Genomic DNA, 15,142 nt, shown 5'->3' on the forward strand with positions numbered 1-15,142 from the left:
AGATCATGGCTTCCTCTGGGCAACGACTACCTGATCATCAACTACTCTGTCAAACACCCGGTATGTACCTTTATCGACACGCGATGTTGGTTGGCTCGGGAAATACTACACAATGAAAAAAAGAAGGCCAGCGCTCACAAAGTATCTATTATCAGCCGTCACAATGGACGAGTGGCTGGTCGTCTTTTTCATACAAGTAGGATTACTTTTGGGCTACAGCACCCAAAGATGAATTTACTTATCTATAGTTGAGCGTGTCTCCTAGTGAATTTTGTACAATTGATAGATGCCATTAGTGCTGTTTGGCAGCCTCCATAAGAAAGCCCTGCCAGAGGCGCAGTCTACTGTAGAGGTTGGGTCGAGATCCCTACATGGCCTCTGTTGCGACTTTTAACAGAATAAAAACATTTTGATTTTAAAGAAATTGTCTGAACATAATGCGAACAGCTGACTGGTTTAATTTGTTATGGTAATTCAGTAATGAATAATACTTTAATTTGATTGGTCTTATTCCAGCAATATCCACCCAAAAAGGACTACGTGAGAGCGGTGTCGCTGCTGACAGGCTACCTGATTCAGTCCAACGGAGCAAACTCCTCCACTCTCTATTACCTAACGCAGGTCGATCCCAAAGGTAAACCTTTTCAACTGGTTATATACAGGTACTGAGCATCTTAAATGATTTACATAACATCGTGTTTTGGTGTTTACAGTACAGCTCTATGCTGGTCAACACTGAATCTGGACACAGTGCATCGCTGTCGTAGGGTGCTATGAGAACACTGCTCTAACTGTTTTTGTACATAACACCATTCCTGTTAGCCGAAACTCCCCTTGCTTCACTCCACTGAGAGAGTCCTGTTGAAATATCTCTGTGTACACAAACATAGGTCTTAGGGAGGAATCAAGCAAAGATCAAACGCAACAAGATTATGTTTCATAAGTAACTTTTTTTGAAACCTACTAGGCTGATGATATGACCTGTGGCATATCTTTCCTATCCAAGATATTTAAGGTGCTTTTAACGACTGTGCTCTAAAGAAGGCCATTACTGACCGAAAGCGTAGCCATTAAAAACTGACATTGCATCTGATTTAAGTGTGGAGAGACCATTTCACTATAGTATATATCTTCTCTTGCACCTTTTCTAAACCCAATGGCAGGGTGCAGCAGATAACCATATTGTCTAAAACTACTATGTGTGCTCCATTGTAATTTAACAACAGTTTTATAAAAAAGTATATCAGTTTCACTTAAGGACCAAAGGATTGACAGCAGTCCCATATAGATTGCAAAATAGTTGGGAAGAGATCTTTGACGTACCGATCCCATGGCATAGTGTTTATGAACTGACACGCAAAACGACACCGGATTCAAAAATTAGAATCTTTCAATTTAAATTATTATATAAAATTCTTGCTACCAATAGAATGTTATTTATATGGGGGATACAATCTTCCCAGCTCTGCAGATTTTGCTGTGAAGAGATAGAATCATTAGATCATTTGTTTTGGTTCTGTCCATTTGTAGCTTGTTTTTGGACACAGGTCCAGGAATGGCTAAAGGATTGCAATATTTACCTGGAACTAACCTTGCAGATAGCATTACTGGGTGATCTGAAAAGTCATAGTCAATCAATCAATAATATAATAATACTTTTAGCAAAAATGTTTATTTTTAATTCACAATCTGTAGAAGCAATGAGAATAGAAAGGTTCAGAACTTTTGTAAAACATCACAGTACGGTTGAAATATATATGGCAAATAGAAATCCTATATGGATGGTGTTAAGAGATAGATGGGAGGTATTGAATAGAGTTGAAGGATGGGACTAATAACAAATAACAACAAATAATAACAAAGATAGCTAATAATGTAAGCATACTGTGTCCATAATAAGTATATAGGTTGTATGTTGGGAGCTTTTGGGAAAGAGCACAGTTAGAAAGATATGGCATTTAGAAGCAAACCGGATGGACATCATGAAAATGATCGGAGAGGTTGAGAGTAGAAGAGGTTCAGGAGCAAAAAAATAAATAAAAAAAAAAAAAAATATATATATATATATATATAGAATTATTGTAAAATTAACTCTGTCCATAAGGTGTAGATAGTAAGTATAGACCGGAAGTAGAGGCCTGGGCGTTGTTGTTCACTAATTTACTCCAAGTAGGGAAAGGATGGTGGGGTTGAAAAGTAATAAAGGGGAATATATATATAAAAAATAAAAAAAACATGGGGGATTGGAAGTGATGCAGACAATTACATTGATAGAAGATACAATCTATCTGCAATATTAAGCTGATCCATCCCCCCCCAAAAAAATAAAAATAAATAAAATAAAAACAGTTTTATCTCATATTACAGCCTAATTTCTGTCCTTGAGTGAGAAGAGACTGTGTGTGTGTGTGTGTGTGTGTGTGTGTGTGTGTGTGTGTGTGTGTGTGTGTGTGTGTGAGTGTGTGTGAAGCCTCAGGAAGCCTTTGATGGCCCCCTGCACCAGTATAACACCACCACTGCAGAAGACATGTTTTATGAATCTGCTGATGCCATCTGTTTTCTGTGCTGCTCCAGGCTACCCCGTTGATAATTAATGCCTTCTGTTCCATTGCTGTGTGTGTGTTTGCGTGTGTGTGTGTGTGTGTGTGTGTGTGTGTGTGTGTGTGTGTGTGTGTGTGTGTGTGTGTGTGTGTGTGTGTGTGTGTGTGTGTGTGTGTGTGTGTGTGTGTTGCTGTAAAGCTCATATTCATAACATGGAAAACAGCTGGCACACCATCGTCACATTTCTGTTCTGTATACTGTCCTTACTGTAAACCAGGGGTCCTACATTAACTATATCTACTGCATATCAATCACATTTATTTATAAAGCCCTTTTTACATCAGCAGATGTAAAAAAGGGCTATACAGAAACCCAGCCTAAAACCCCAAACAGCAAGCAATGCAGATGTAGAAGCACAGTGGCTAGGAAAAACACCCTAGAAAGGCAGAAACCAGAAAGGGGTGGCCAGTCCTCTTCTGGCTGTGCCGGGTGGAGATTATAAGAGTACATGGCCATTTAAGGCCAGATTGTTCTTCAAGATGATCAAACGTTCATAGATGACCAGCAGGGTCAAATAATAATCACAGTGGTTGTAGAGGTTGCAACAGGTCAGTACATCAGGAGTAAATGTCAGTTGGCTTTTCATAGCCAAGCATTCAGAGGTCGAGACAGCAGGTGCGGTAGAGAGAGAGAGAGAGAGTCGAAAACAGCAGGTCCGGGACCAGGTAACAGGTCAGGGTTCCCGAGCCGCAGGCAGAACAGTTGAAACTGGAGCAGCAGCACGACCAGGTGGACTGGGGACAGCAAGGAGTCATCAGGCCAGGTAGTCCTGAGGCATGATCTTAGGGCTCAGGTCCTCCGGGAAGGGAGGGAGAGAGGGAGAGAGAAAGATAATTAGAGGGAGCATGCTTAAATTCACACAGGACACCAGATAAGACAGGAGAATAACACCAGACATAACAGACTGACCCTAGCCTCCCGGCACATAGACTATTGCAGCATAGATACTGAGACGGGTGGGTCGGGAGACACTGTGGCCCCGTCCGACGATACCCCGGACAGGCCAACCAGGCAGGATACAACCCCACCCACTTTGCCAAAGCACAGCCCCCACACCACTAGAGGGATATCAACAGACCACCAATCTTCTACCCTGAGACAAGGCTGAGTATAGCCCATGAAGATCTCCTCCACCACACGAGCCGAGGGGGCGGAATACCAGACAGGAAGATCATGTCTGTGACTCAACCCAGTCAAGTGACGCACCCCTCCTAGGGATGGCATGGAAGAGCACTAGTAAGCCAGTGACTCAGCCCCCGTAATAGGGTCAGAGGCAGAGAATCCCAGTGGAGAGAGGGGAGCCGGCCTGGCATTGACAGCAAGGGCAGTTCGTCGCTCCAGTGCCTTGCCATTCACCTTCACACCCCTGAGCCAGACTACACTCAATCATAGGACCTACTGAAGAGATGAGTCTTCAGTAATGACTTAAAGGTCGAGACCGAGTCTGCATCTCTCACAGAGATAGGCAGACCATTCCATACAAATTGAGTTCTATAGGAGAAAGCCCTGCCTCCAGCTGTTTGCTTAGATTTCTAGGGACAATAAGGAGGCCTGCGTCTTGTGACCTTAGCGTATGTGTAGGTATGTACGGCAGGACCAAATCGGAGAGATAGGTAGGAGCAAGCCCATGTAATGCTTTGTAGGTTAACAGTAAAACCTTGAAATCAGCCCTAGCCTTAACAGGAAGCTAGCACTGGAATAATAAGATCATATTTGTTGGTTCTAGTCAGGATTCTAGCAGCCGTGTTTATCACTAACTGAAGTTTATTTAGTGCTTTATCCGGGTAGCCGGAGAGTAGAGCATTGCAGTAGTCTAATCTAGAAGTGACAAAAGCATGTATTAGCTTTTCTGCATCATATTTGGACAAAACGTTTCTGATTTCTGCAATGTTACGAAGATGGGAAAAAGCTGTCCTTGAAATATTCTTGATATGTTCATCAAAAGAGAGATCAGGGTCTAGAGTAACACTGAGGTCCTTCACAGTTTTATTTGAGACGACTGTACAACCATCAAGATTAATTGTCAGATCCAACAGATCTCTTTGTTTCTTGGGACCTAGAACTAGCATCTCTGTTTTGTCCGAGTTTAAAAGTAAAACATTTGTCACCATCCACTTCCTTATGTCTGAAACACAGGCTTCCAGGTTAGGCAATTTTGGGGCTTCCCCATGTTTCATCGAAATGTACTGCTGTGTGTCGTCCGCATAGCAGTGGAAGTTGACATTGTGTTTCCGAATGACATCACCAAGAGGTAGAATATATAGTGAAAACAATAGTGATCCTAAAACGGAACCTTGAGGAATGCCAAAACGTACAATTGATTTGTCAGAGGACAAACCATCCACAGAGACGAACTGATATCTTTCCGACAGATAAGATCTAAACCAGGCAAGAACTTGTCCGTGTAAACCAATGAGGGTTTCTAATCTCTCCAAAAGAATGTGGTGATCGATGGTGTCAAAAGCGGCAATAAGGTCTAGGAGCACGAGGACAGATGCAGAGCCTTGGTCTGACGACATTAAAAGGTAATTTACCACCTTCACGAGTACAGTCTCAGTGCTATGATGGGGTCTAAAACCAGACTGAAGCATTTCGGATATATTATTTGTCTTCAGGAAGGCAGTGAGTTGCTGCGCAACAGCTTTTTCTAAAATGGTGGAGAGGAATGGGAGATTCGATACAGGCCAATATTTTTTTTACATTTTACGGGTCAAGGTTTGGCTTTTTCAAGAGATGCTTTATTACTGCCACTTTTAGTGAGTTTGGTACACATATGGTGGATAGGGAGCCATTTATTATGTTCAACATAGGAGGGCCAAGCACAGGAAGTAGCTCTTTTAGTAGTTTAGTTGGAATAGGGTCCAGTAGGCAGCAGGAAGGTTTAGAGGCCATTACTATTTTCGTGAATGTGTCGAGAGATACAGGATTAAAAAACTTGAGTGTCTCCATTGATCCTAGGTCCTGGCAGTTCTGTGCAGACTCAGGACAACTGAGCTTTGAAGAAATACGCAGATTCAAAGAGGAGTCCGTAATTTGCTTTCTAATGATCATGATCTTTTCATCGAAGTTCATGAATTTATCATTGCTGAAGTGAAAGCTATCCTCTCTTGTTGAATGCTGCTTTTTAGTTCGCTTTGCAACAGTATCAAAAATAAATGTTGGATTGTTCTTATTCTCCTCAATTAGGGTGGAAAAATAGGATGATCGAGCAGCAGTGAGGGCTCTTTGATATTGCACGGTACTGTCTTTCCAAGCTAGTCGGTGGAGCACCATTTCCGTTCCAATTTTCTGGAAGCTTGCTTCATGGCTCTGGTATTTTCTGTATACCAGGGAGCAAATTTCTTGTGACAAAAGTTTTTTGTTTTTAGGGGTGCGACTGCATCTAGGGTATTATGCAAGGTTAAATGTATATCCTCAGTTAGGTGGTTAACAGATTTTTGTACTCCGACGTCCTTGGGTAGGTGGAGGGAGTCTGGAAGGGCATCTAGGAGTCTTTGGGTTGTCCGAGAATTTAGAGCACGGCTTTTGATGTTCCTTGGTTGGGGTCTGAGCAGATGATTTGTTGCGATTGCAAACATAATAAGATGGTGGTCCGATAGTCCAGGATTATGAGGAAAAACATTTAGATCCACAATATTTATTCCACGGGACAAAACTCCGTCCAGGGTATGATTGTGGCAATGCGTAGGTCTGGAAACATTGGACAAAATCCACCGAGTCGATGATGGCTCTGAAAGCCTTTTGGAGTGGGTTGTGGACTTTTCCATGTGAATATTGAAGTCACCAAAATATTTGAATATTATCTGCCATGACTTCGAGGTCCGATAGGAATTCAGGGAACTCAGTGAGGAACTCTGTATACGGCACAGGAGGCCTGTAAACAGTAGCTATAAAAAGTGATTGAGTAGATTTCATGACTAGAAGCTCAAAAGACAAAAACACAGTATTGTTCTTCTTCGTAAATTGACATTTGCTGTCGTAAATGTTAGCAAAACCTCCGCCTTTGCGGGATGCGCTGGGGATAAGGTCACTAGTATAACCAGGAGGAGAGGCCTCATTTAACACAGTAAATTCATCAGGTTTGAGCCATGTTTCAGTCAGGCCAATCACATCAAGGTTATGATCAGTGATTGGTTCATTGACTATAACTGCCTTGGAAGTGAGGGATCTAACATTAAGTAGTCCTATTTTGAGATGTGATATTATCACAATCGCTTTCAATAATGACAGGAATGGAGGAGGTCTTGATTCCAGTGAGATTGCTAAGGCGAACACCGACATGTTTAGTTTTGCCCAACCTAGATCGAGGCACAGACACGGTCTCAATGGAGAAATCTGAGCTGACTACACTGACTGTGCTAGTGGCAGACTCCACTAAGCTGTCAGGCTGGCTAACAGCCTGCTGCCTGGCCTGCACCCTATCTCATTGGGCTGGCTAACAGCCTGCTGCCTGGCCTGCACCCTATCTCATTGTGGAGATAGAGGAGTTAGAGCCCTGTCTATGTTGGTAGGTAAGATGAGAGCACCACTCCAGCTTGGATGGAGTCCGTCACTCCTCAGCAGGCCAGGCTTGATCCTGTTTGTGGGGGAGTCCCAGAAAGCGGGCCAGTTACCTAAAAATTATTTGGGAGGGGCAGAAAACAGTTTTCAACAAGTGATTGAGTTGTGCTAGTCTGCTGTAGCGCTCATCAATCCCCCTAACTGGGAGGGGGCCAGAGACAATTACTCGATGCCAAAACATCTTTCTAGCTAAGTTACACGCTGAAGTAATGTTGCGCTTGGTGACCTCTGACTGTTTCATCCTAACATCGTTGGTGCCGACGTGATATAACAATATCCCAATACCATCTACACTCACTAACTTTGGGCAACTTTGATGGCGGTGGGGACACAGTTGTGCGCCGCCCCTATGGGACTCTCAGTCACAGCCGGGGATCGAACCCCAGGCCGTAGTGACGCCACAAAACTGCAACGCAGTGTCTTAGACCGCTGCGCCACTCGGGAGGCCTGTTTATCAACACTTCTGTCCTGTATACTGTCATTACTGTAAACCAGGAACTATATCAACAGAAAGCAAGCAGTGTGTTTTATTAAAGAGAGAAAAACACATTTTTCAGTATTCTATTTGATATCATAGGCCTGCCAAATATTGTATTGGTGTTAAACTTTCATCAGAGTTCGCACAAGGTGCTTGAGGTGCTTAAAGTACTTGAATTTGACACTCTGAAATTCAAGTACTGGAATACCTTGAAAATCAGACATTTTCTGAAGTCGGTGCTTGAAAAGTACTTGAATTTAAATGAGGAGAACAGATAATGATCAAATATGTCTCTGAAAAATATTATAAAAATGTATTGGTCTTGCGAATTAATTTCGAGGCAGACTACCGAGTTTTATTTCCTCACGTTTGGCGCTGTGGTTGTTAAGCGAGCTCGCCGCTCAGCCAGGTACAGAACTGACCGATTAGGCGCCGCCAAGCGTCACACTGATAGCTAAAATCCAGGGAAATTTAGATTCAAGCCTGCCTTTTGTGCGTATAGAACATTTCGGGGATATTTAATTTCAGCTCATGAAACATGGGACCAACACTTTACATGTTTTATATTTTTGTTCAGTACAGTTTACCCACTTTTTTTTTTTTTACCACTACATCACTGGACCCAACCAACCGACACCGTGTACCGTGCAAAAAAAATGTGAGCATGGGGTGAATCGGCCCTGAAGAGCCGCATGAAAGGGGGAAGACACAACGCTGCATCCTGCTGGCGTCAGTTCTACGTTATGTGACATTTTCTCTGCAACAACCCCCAGAGCTTTTTTTGCCAATCGCCTCATTCACAGGTCGCCCGCGATATTCCGCTTTACCAAGCCGCGGTCCTGTCACCAGGGACGGCCTGTTCAATAGGGCGATATGGGCGACGCACTGCCAAACGGGAAAAGGAAGGGATTTTTTTTCTAATCAATTATATCACGGCAACAGTAGTTATCAGTGTTGTAATCTATACGTCTGATCTGCCACAGTGCCACACTGCCACTAAATGTCGAATCAGGCTAAAGTCGTGCTTCAAATGGCTCCACCCCCTTTTGGGGCGATTTCAGTCAGATTGAAAATCGCCCAGAACTTCTGTCATAGACTCCCATGTAAAATCTATTTTTTTCAAATTTCAGAGCCTTCAATACAATCTCAATGGGTGTCTGTGGGCTTGCACTTACGCGCTTTCGTCATACGTTACGTAACCATGAACGTAACTGAGAAAAGAGTGGATTGTTTGAAAGAAGTTCCTTTTTGTCGGCGAACAAATGAAGATAAATTGGCGACGAAACAATTAGGACCTCCCAGACCAAATTTAATAATTCAACAGGTTTCTACTAAAGGCGGAAAGTCCTACACCCGAGGATTTTCCAAAAATTGGTACGAACGAAAAAAGACATTGCCACTCACTCAACTGGATGACGAGGGATACAGGCTAGCTGTCCGCCGCCACAACGATGAGGTTAGTGTTGATAATCACAAGTTTACTGGATGTGGATATGGTGTAATAAAGGCAGTTTATTCAGAGGTAAATATATCTGGAATCGCGTTCACGGACCCGTTCGTCAAACTCTTAGGGAGCTATAAATTAAGCCCCATTACTTACCATATCAGATAAGAGAAATTGCTGCAGCTACATATATTTTACATCCTGGCCCTACATAGTTCACTATTTGCATCACTTACCAAAATATTACATGTGGTCATATATGCTTGGAAAGTGGAGATGCCATAGAACGTCAAAAAAGTAAACATTGCTGGAGACACATTGCCGTTTTGGAGAAGACATCGCGTTTGCTAGCGAAGAGATTTGTTGTGGCAAATGAACTTGGGCTGGGAATTGCCAGGAACCTCACGATAAGATATATGCATCAGCATTGCGAGTCTCATGATTCTATACGTATTGCGATTCGATACTGTGATTTTATTGCGCACCATATGTCTGTTGCAGAGGGATCAGAAAGCCATGAGAACGAGTTTTGATCAGTCATGGAAATAAAAGTGCTGAAAACAAATTGGCTCCCAATGTGAAAAGATTGAGAACAAGCTATGAAGGAACAATAATGGTGTTTTGGTGCAGGTACAGCCAACTAGCGCTAAAATATTGCGATATTGTCAATACAGTATATCGTAAAGTATCACTATGTAACTCGATTTCTTTCACCCCAATCCCTCAAATTAACGGTAAATAACTGAATTGTTTGCCCCACATTTAGCTAAGATGATTAGCTAGCCAGCTAAAATGTTTTAGTTAGTTAGCAGTCGCATCTACAATAGTTTACTGTCAATAACATGTCTCCAAAAATGACGTGGTGTCTCCAATTGTGTTGACATTTTACAATTGCAATGCGCATCCATGAGTATCCACTTTCTGTAGCTCAGCTGGTAGAGCATGGTGCTTGTAACGCCAAGGTAGTGGGTTCGATCCCCGGGACCACCCATACACAAAAATGTATGCACGCATGACTGTAAGTCGCTTTGGATAAAAGCGTCTGCTAAATGGCATATTATTATTATTATTATTATTATTATTATCTGATGAGAGCCCCGAAACATTGTGTGCAGACATTTTATGCAATAAATGAAGTAGGTTCAATCTAGTAGTTCTGATCTTCTGATTGGTCCTGATGAGTTGGGCGAGGTCCCCTGCAGGCTACTGTCACTGTTGCATTGGCTCTGAGTCGGGTTCTCTGTCTTCAAATGTTCAGCCTAAGAGAGGGGATTTTTGTGTGTGTGTGTGTGTGTGTGTGTTTAACAGTGATGATGTGTGTGTGTGTTTAACAGTGATGATGTGTGTGTGTGTGTGTGTTTGTGTGTGTGTGTGTCCTCAGAGCAAGAACTCGTGAGTTGGAAGAACTGAGAGGCCTATGGCGTGGGTGTTGTCCTTGGCCACCTGCTGACAAGGCTGACAAGATAGGACCCTTTTGTCCATTGTTATTGGATAGGAACAGAACTTATAACCAGCTCCTGACCTAAATAGATCTTAGCACAACATTTTACTCAACATATCATATTCCATATTCACTATAACAAATATATTTACTACGACATTAGCAAGAACCGCCACATCCTCAGCCGGCTAATCCAGTGTGTGAAGTTTTGCGGAGTGTTTGAGTTAGCTTTGCGAGGCAAAGATGAAACTGAGGGCTCCACCAACCCTGGTAAGCCAACACTTTTGAGATCAGTCAATAAATGCTTCTGGTATTGACTTATATGCTGCCCCTGTCTTCATGTTGTTGCTGGACATATCTTTTTTTAAATGTGTGTAGGTCACCTAAATCATCAGAAAAATTGCCCCTCCTGAGAATTTTTTCAGGAGCCGCCACTGCCTGTCACCCTTCTCCCGCCCGCAACACCAAAGCTGCCAGTTGGAAGCAGGACGCTTTTTTTCGTAGCTATTAATTAGTAGATTCCCAAATGCCATTAAGATGGAATTGTGTAGTAATGAGAATGGGAAATGTTTGTTCACCAGTTGTCACGCCCTGACTCAGGGGACTCGTATATGTTGAGTCAGGGTGTGTATATTCTTTGGTGTGTATATTCTATATGGGGTTATTCTAGTATGTGTATATCTATGTTGGCCGGGTGTGGTTCCCAATCAGAGGCAGCTGTCGCTCGTTGTCTCTGATTGGGGATCATACTTAGGCAGCCATTTGGCACTAGTGTGTTGTGGGATCTTGTTTCCGGTTAAGGTTTGTTGTAGCTACCGTAGGAGTTCACGTTTCGTTTATTGTTTTGTCGTGTGTTTATTTAGTTGAATAAACATGTACGTATATCACGCTGCGCCTTGGTCTGACCCGTCATTGAACGAACGTGACACCAGTAGGCATGTCCCAAAACTCTGCTCATCACTACTCAAATTACGAAATCATCAGTACTGACTTACCACTTATGTATGTAGTAGTAAGTAAGTAGTGAAACAATGTATTATTGAGTAGAACTTGTAAGGTGGTGATGAATACTACGTTGTTGTTTTTATGAGGTTTTGGCGATATACTGTCATCTGGTGGCGACTACAAACAATTGCATTATATGAACTATTACAAATTGATAGTCCTTGAAAATAAAAATGAGTGCTTGAAAAAGTACTTGAAAGTCCTTGAATTTGAATTGCCGCTGTCTGTACTAAGCCTGTTTCATGTTTTTGTTTGAACTGCAGGCTCCCTTCCAAAGTGGGTGGTGAATAGAGTTTCTCAGTTCGTAGCACCAAAGGTAATATTATAATATTATTATGATGATCAATCTGTCTTGGAAATGTGGTATCTTGAAACCCGAGAACTAGAGAGTGTGCCTGACAAAGCAGGGGTGTGCCTACAATAGTGGATACCTCTGTCTCAATCTAGTGGTTTCAGGAAGTTCATGCACTTCCAAAAGATGTTATGACAGTTTTGATTCCAAAATCACTATCAAGAATACCATGAAAAGTAATACCATGGCGTTATAACTGTTCATTACACATTTATAAACTATTTATAAACTCATAATTTACAGTTTATTGCCTACTTATAAAAACCCCTTCAGAACATGGCTGCAAGTCTTATCTGAGAGGCTCTTCACTAAACACATCCATTTAGAATCTGAATATCTGTGCTCCTCCCCCCCCCCCCCCCCCCCCCCAGGCCATGAAGAAGATCTTCAAGGCCTGTCAGAAGTACCCAGAGTGGAAGAGGAAGCACAACCCTAACCTGAAGCCCTGGATGTATCCTGAGCAGAACACCTTACCGTGTATTAACGTGGCTGACCTCGTACTGCAGAGAGCTGACTCACTGGAGAACATCGACGAGAGCAGCCTGACAGAGGAGAAACAAGCTCAACATCACAGTGACGATGAAGAGACCTAGGCTAACTCTGAGTGAAGAGACTTTGTTTGTATAGAATTGTGTGGATGTGTTTAAAATGGCACCCTATTCCCTATATAGAGTGTGCGGTCCTCTGTAGCTCAGCTGGTAGAGCACGGCGCTTGTAACGCCAGGGTAGTGGGTTCGATCCCCGGGACCACCCATACACAAAAATGTATGCACGCGTGACTGTAAGTCGCTTTGGATAAAAGCGTCTACTAAATGGCATATTATTACTTTTGAGCAGGGCCCATAAATAGTGCACTATATAGGGAATAGGGTGCAATTTCGAACACACCCTCTGTGTTGGGTTTGGTGTGTGTGTTTCCGTGTGAGTGTAAGTGTGTGTACAGTACAAACAATGTACATGCATGATTTACTATCATTTTGATCTGCAACTTTTGTCTTGTTGCATTTAGTTGGTAATTGATCTATAACTTATTGAGTCAGAGGGGTTTAGGGGTGGCAGGTAGCTTAGTGGTTAAGAGCGTTGTGCCAGTAACCGAAAGGTCTGGTTCTAATCCCCGAGCCGACTAGGTGAAAAATCTGTCGATGTGCCCTTGAGCAAGGCACTTAACCCTAATTGCTCCTGTAAGTCGCTCTGGATAAGAGTGTCTGCTAAAATGACTAAATGTAAAAAAAAATGTTAATGTTTAACAGGGTAATTTCATATAGCAAAAATGGACAACGTATGCACGGTGCTACCCTTCAATTAAATGGTAGCTCAGTTGGTAGAGCATGGCGCTTTCAATGCCAGGGTTGTGAGTTCGTTTCCCACAGGGGGACAGTATGAAAATGTATGCACTCACTAACTGTAAGTCGCTCTGGATAAGAGCGTCTGCTAAATGACTCAAATGTAAACATAGACAATGTTTTACATTATTATCAATTCTATTTCAAAACTAATTTCAAGACAATTTTTAAATGTTTCCAAGACTCTAACATGTTTTTTCTTCATATTCATGTTTGATTTGACCAAGCTTTCATTGAAGTGTTATACAACAGCCATTGCCAATAGACAGCCGTCCTATCATGCAGCCGACCTACTACAATATATTTCCTGGTATCTAGTGCCTCCCAGTGGCAGTAATATGTCATAACATTTCCTCATCGCCCAGTGTTCGGAAGCCTTGAGCGGTTAGAACAGGGTTTCTCAAACTCGGTCCTTGGGACCCCAAGGGGTACACGTTTTGTTTTTTGCCCTAGCACTACACAGCTGATTCAATTAATCAACTAATGGGCGGCAGGTAGCTTAGTGGTTAAGAGCGTTGTGCCAGTAACCAAAAGGTCGCTGGTTCTAATCCCAGAGCCGACTAGGTGAAAAATCTGTCGGTGTGCCCTTGAGCAAGGCACTTAACCCTAATTGCTCCTGTAAGTCACTCTGGATAAGAGCGTCTGCTAAATGACGTAAATGTAATCATCATGCTTTGATAATTCTCCCGAGTGGCGCAGTGGTCTAAGGCACTGCATCGCAGTGCTAGCTGTGCCACTAGAGATCCTGGTTCGAATCCAGGCTCTGTCGTAGCCGGCCGCGACCGGGAGACCCATGGGGCGGCGCACAATTGGTCCAGGGTATGGGAGGGAATGGCCGGCAGGGATGTAGCTCAGTTGGTAGAGCATGGCGTTTGCAACGCCAGGGTTGTGGGTTCGATTCCCAAGGGGGGCCAGTATGAATTTTAATTTTTTTTAAATTATGTATACACTCACTAACTGTAAGTCGCTCTGGATAAGAGCGTCTGCTAAATGACTAAAATGTAATTGTAATAATTTGAATCAGCTGTGTAGCGTTAGGGCAAGAACCAAAACGTGCACCCCCTTGGACCGAGTTTGGGAAACGCTGGGTTAGAACAATGGAATGTTGTCATTTTGGTAGGAAGTGAATTAGCATAATGCACCAAGACAAGTGTGCTATTGTACAGTGAATGGCCCACTGAGGCTCCTAATGACAGTCACAGGGGAGGAGAGATGGAGAGATGTCACCATAACAACACCTGAGGGAATACAAGCTCCTGTCCTGACCCGTAAAAGGAATCATTATAATCAGTCATAATCTGTCATAGCTTGTTATAACCTTAGGGGGTCATGAAACGTGTTTAGCTGTTAAAAGGTCATTACCTCAGTTATACTTTGGTCTTGCCTGTCCTGACTGAATATCAAAGATTTTGTATTTATTAATTAATAAAGTTATTATCAGGAATGTGGTTTCATTGAATTCTAACTGTCTTTTGGTAGGATTTACGGACATGTTTCCAAAATGGAGAGACATCATGTTCATATAAACGCATGTTAAATAAAGAGAAGTTGTCTCCTGATTTTAAGACCTTCGCGGCTGATGTTCTTGATTCCTAATCTTAATTTCTAAGTATACAAGTTCCAATTTTGACCGCAATGTTTGTTTTTCTCCGTAGATAAGGAACGTTTATGTGTGGCTGTATCCTTTTTCAGACTTACAAATGCAGCTGGGGCCAATCCTCAGAATCTGTATTGTCTCAGGCACTTCCTGTTTCCCCAGTGCTACTTCCTGTCCCATTTCCTGTCCGCATCGGTCAGATTGTTTTTGAGGGAAAGGAAACTCCACTGTTGTCTAGATTTCTCACACGGCACAAAATCTTTGCTTTAGAACTCACAGTTCATTGCTTTGTCTAGTATAAAATGTCTTCCATTTTGAGTG

General features: G+C 42.6%; 1 protein-coding gene across 1 annotated transcript in view; it reads left to right on the forward strand.

Moving 5' to 3' along the window:
* LOC311105109 (START domain-containing protein 10-like) overlaps positions 1–12,474 on the forward strand; it is a gene marked incomplete at its 3' end in the record, with an annotated part of 35,874 nt that extends 23,400 nt beyond the window's left edge. The window contains exons 3-6 of the mRNA XM_084147128.1: positions 1–60; positions 517–634; positions 11,793–11,845; positions 12,253–12,474. The exon at positions 1–60 is cut by the window's left edge and continues 44 nt beyond it. Coding sequence (XP_084003254.1) covers positions 1–60; positions 517–634; positions 11,793–11,845; positions 12,253–12,474 — 453 coding nt within the window. The remainder of the gene's footprint in view (positions 61–516; positions 635–11,792; positions 11,846–12,252) is intronic.
* Positions 12,475–15,142: the final 2,668 nt, after the last annotated feature.

Source organism: Coregonus lavaretus (genome assembly GCF_964263955.1).
Source record: "Coregonus lavaretus genome assembly, chromosome: 29".
NCBI lineage: Eukaryota > Metazoa > Chordata > Actinopteri > Salmoniformes > Salmonidae > Coregonus > Coregonus lavaretus.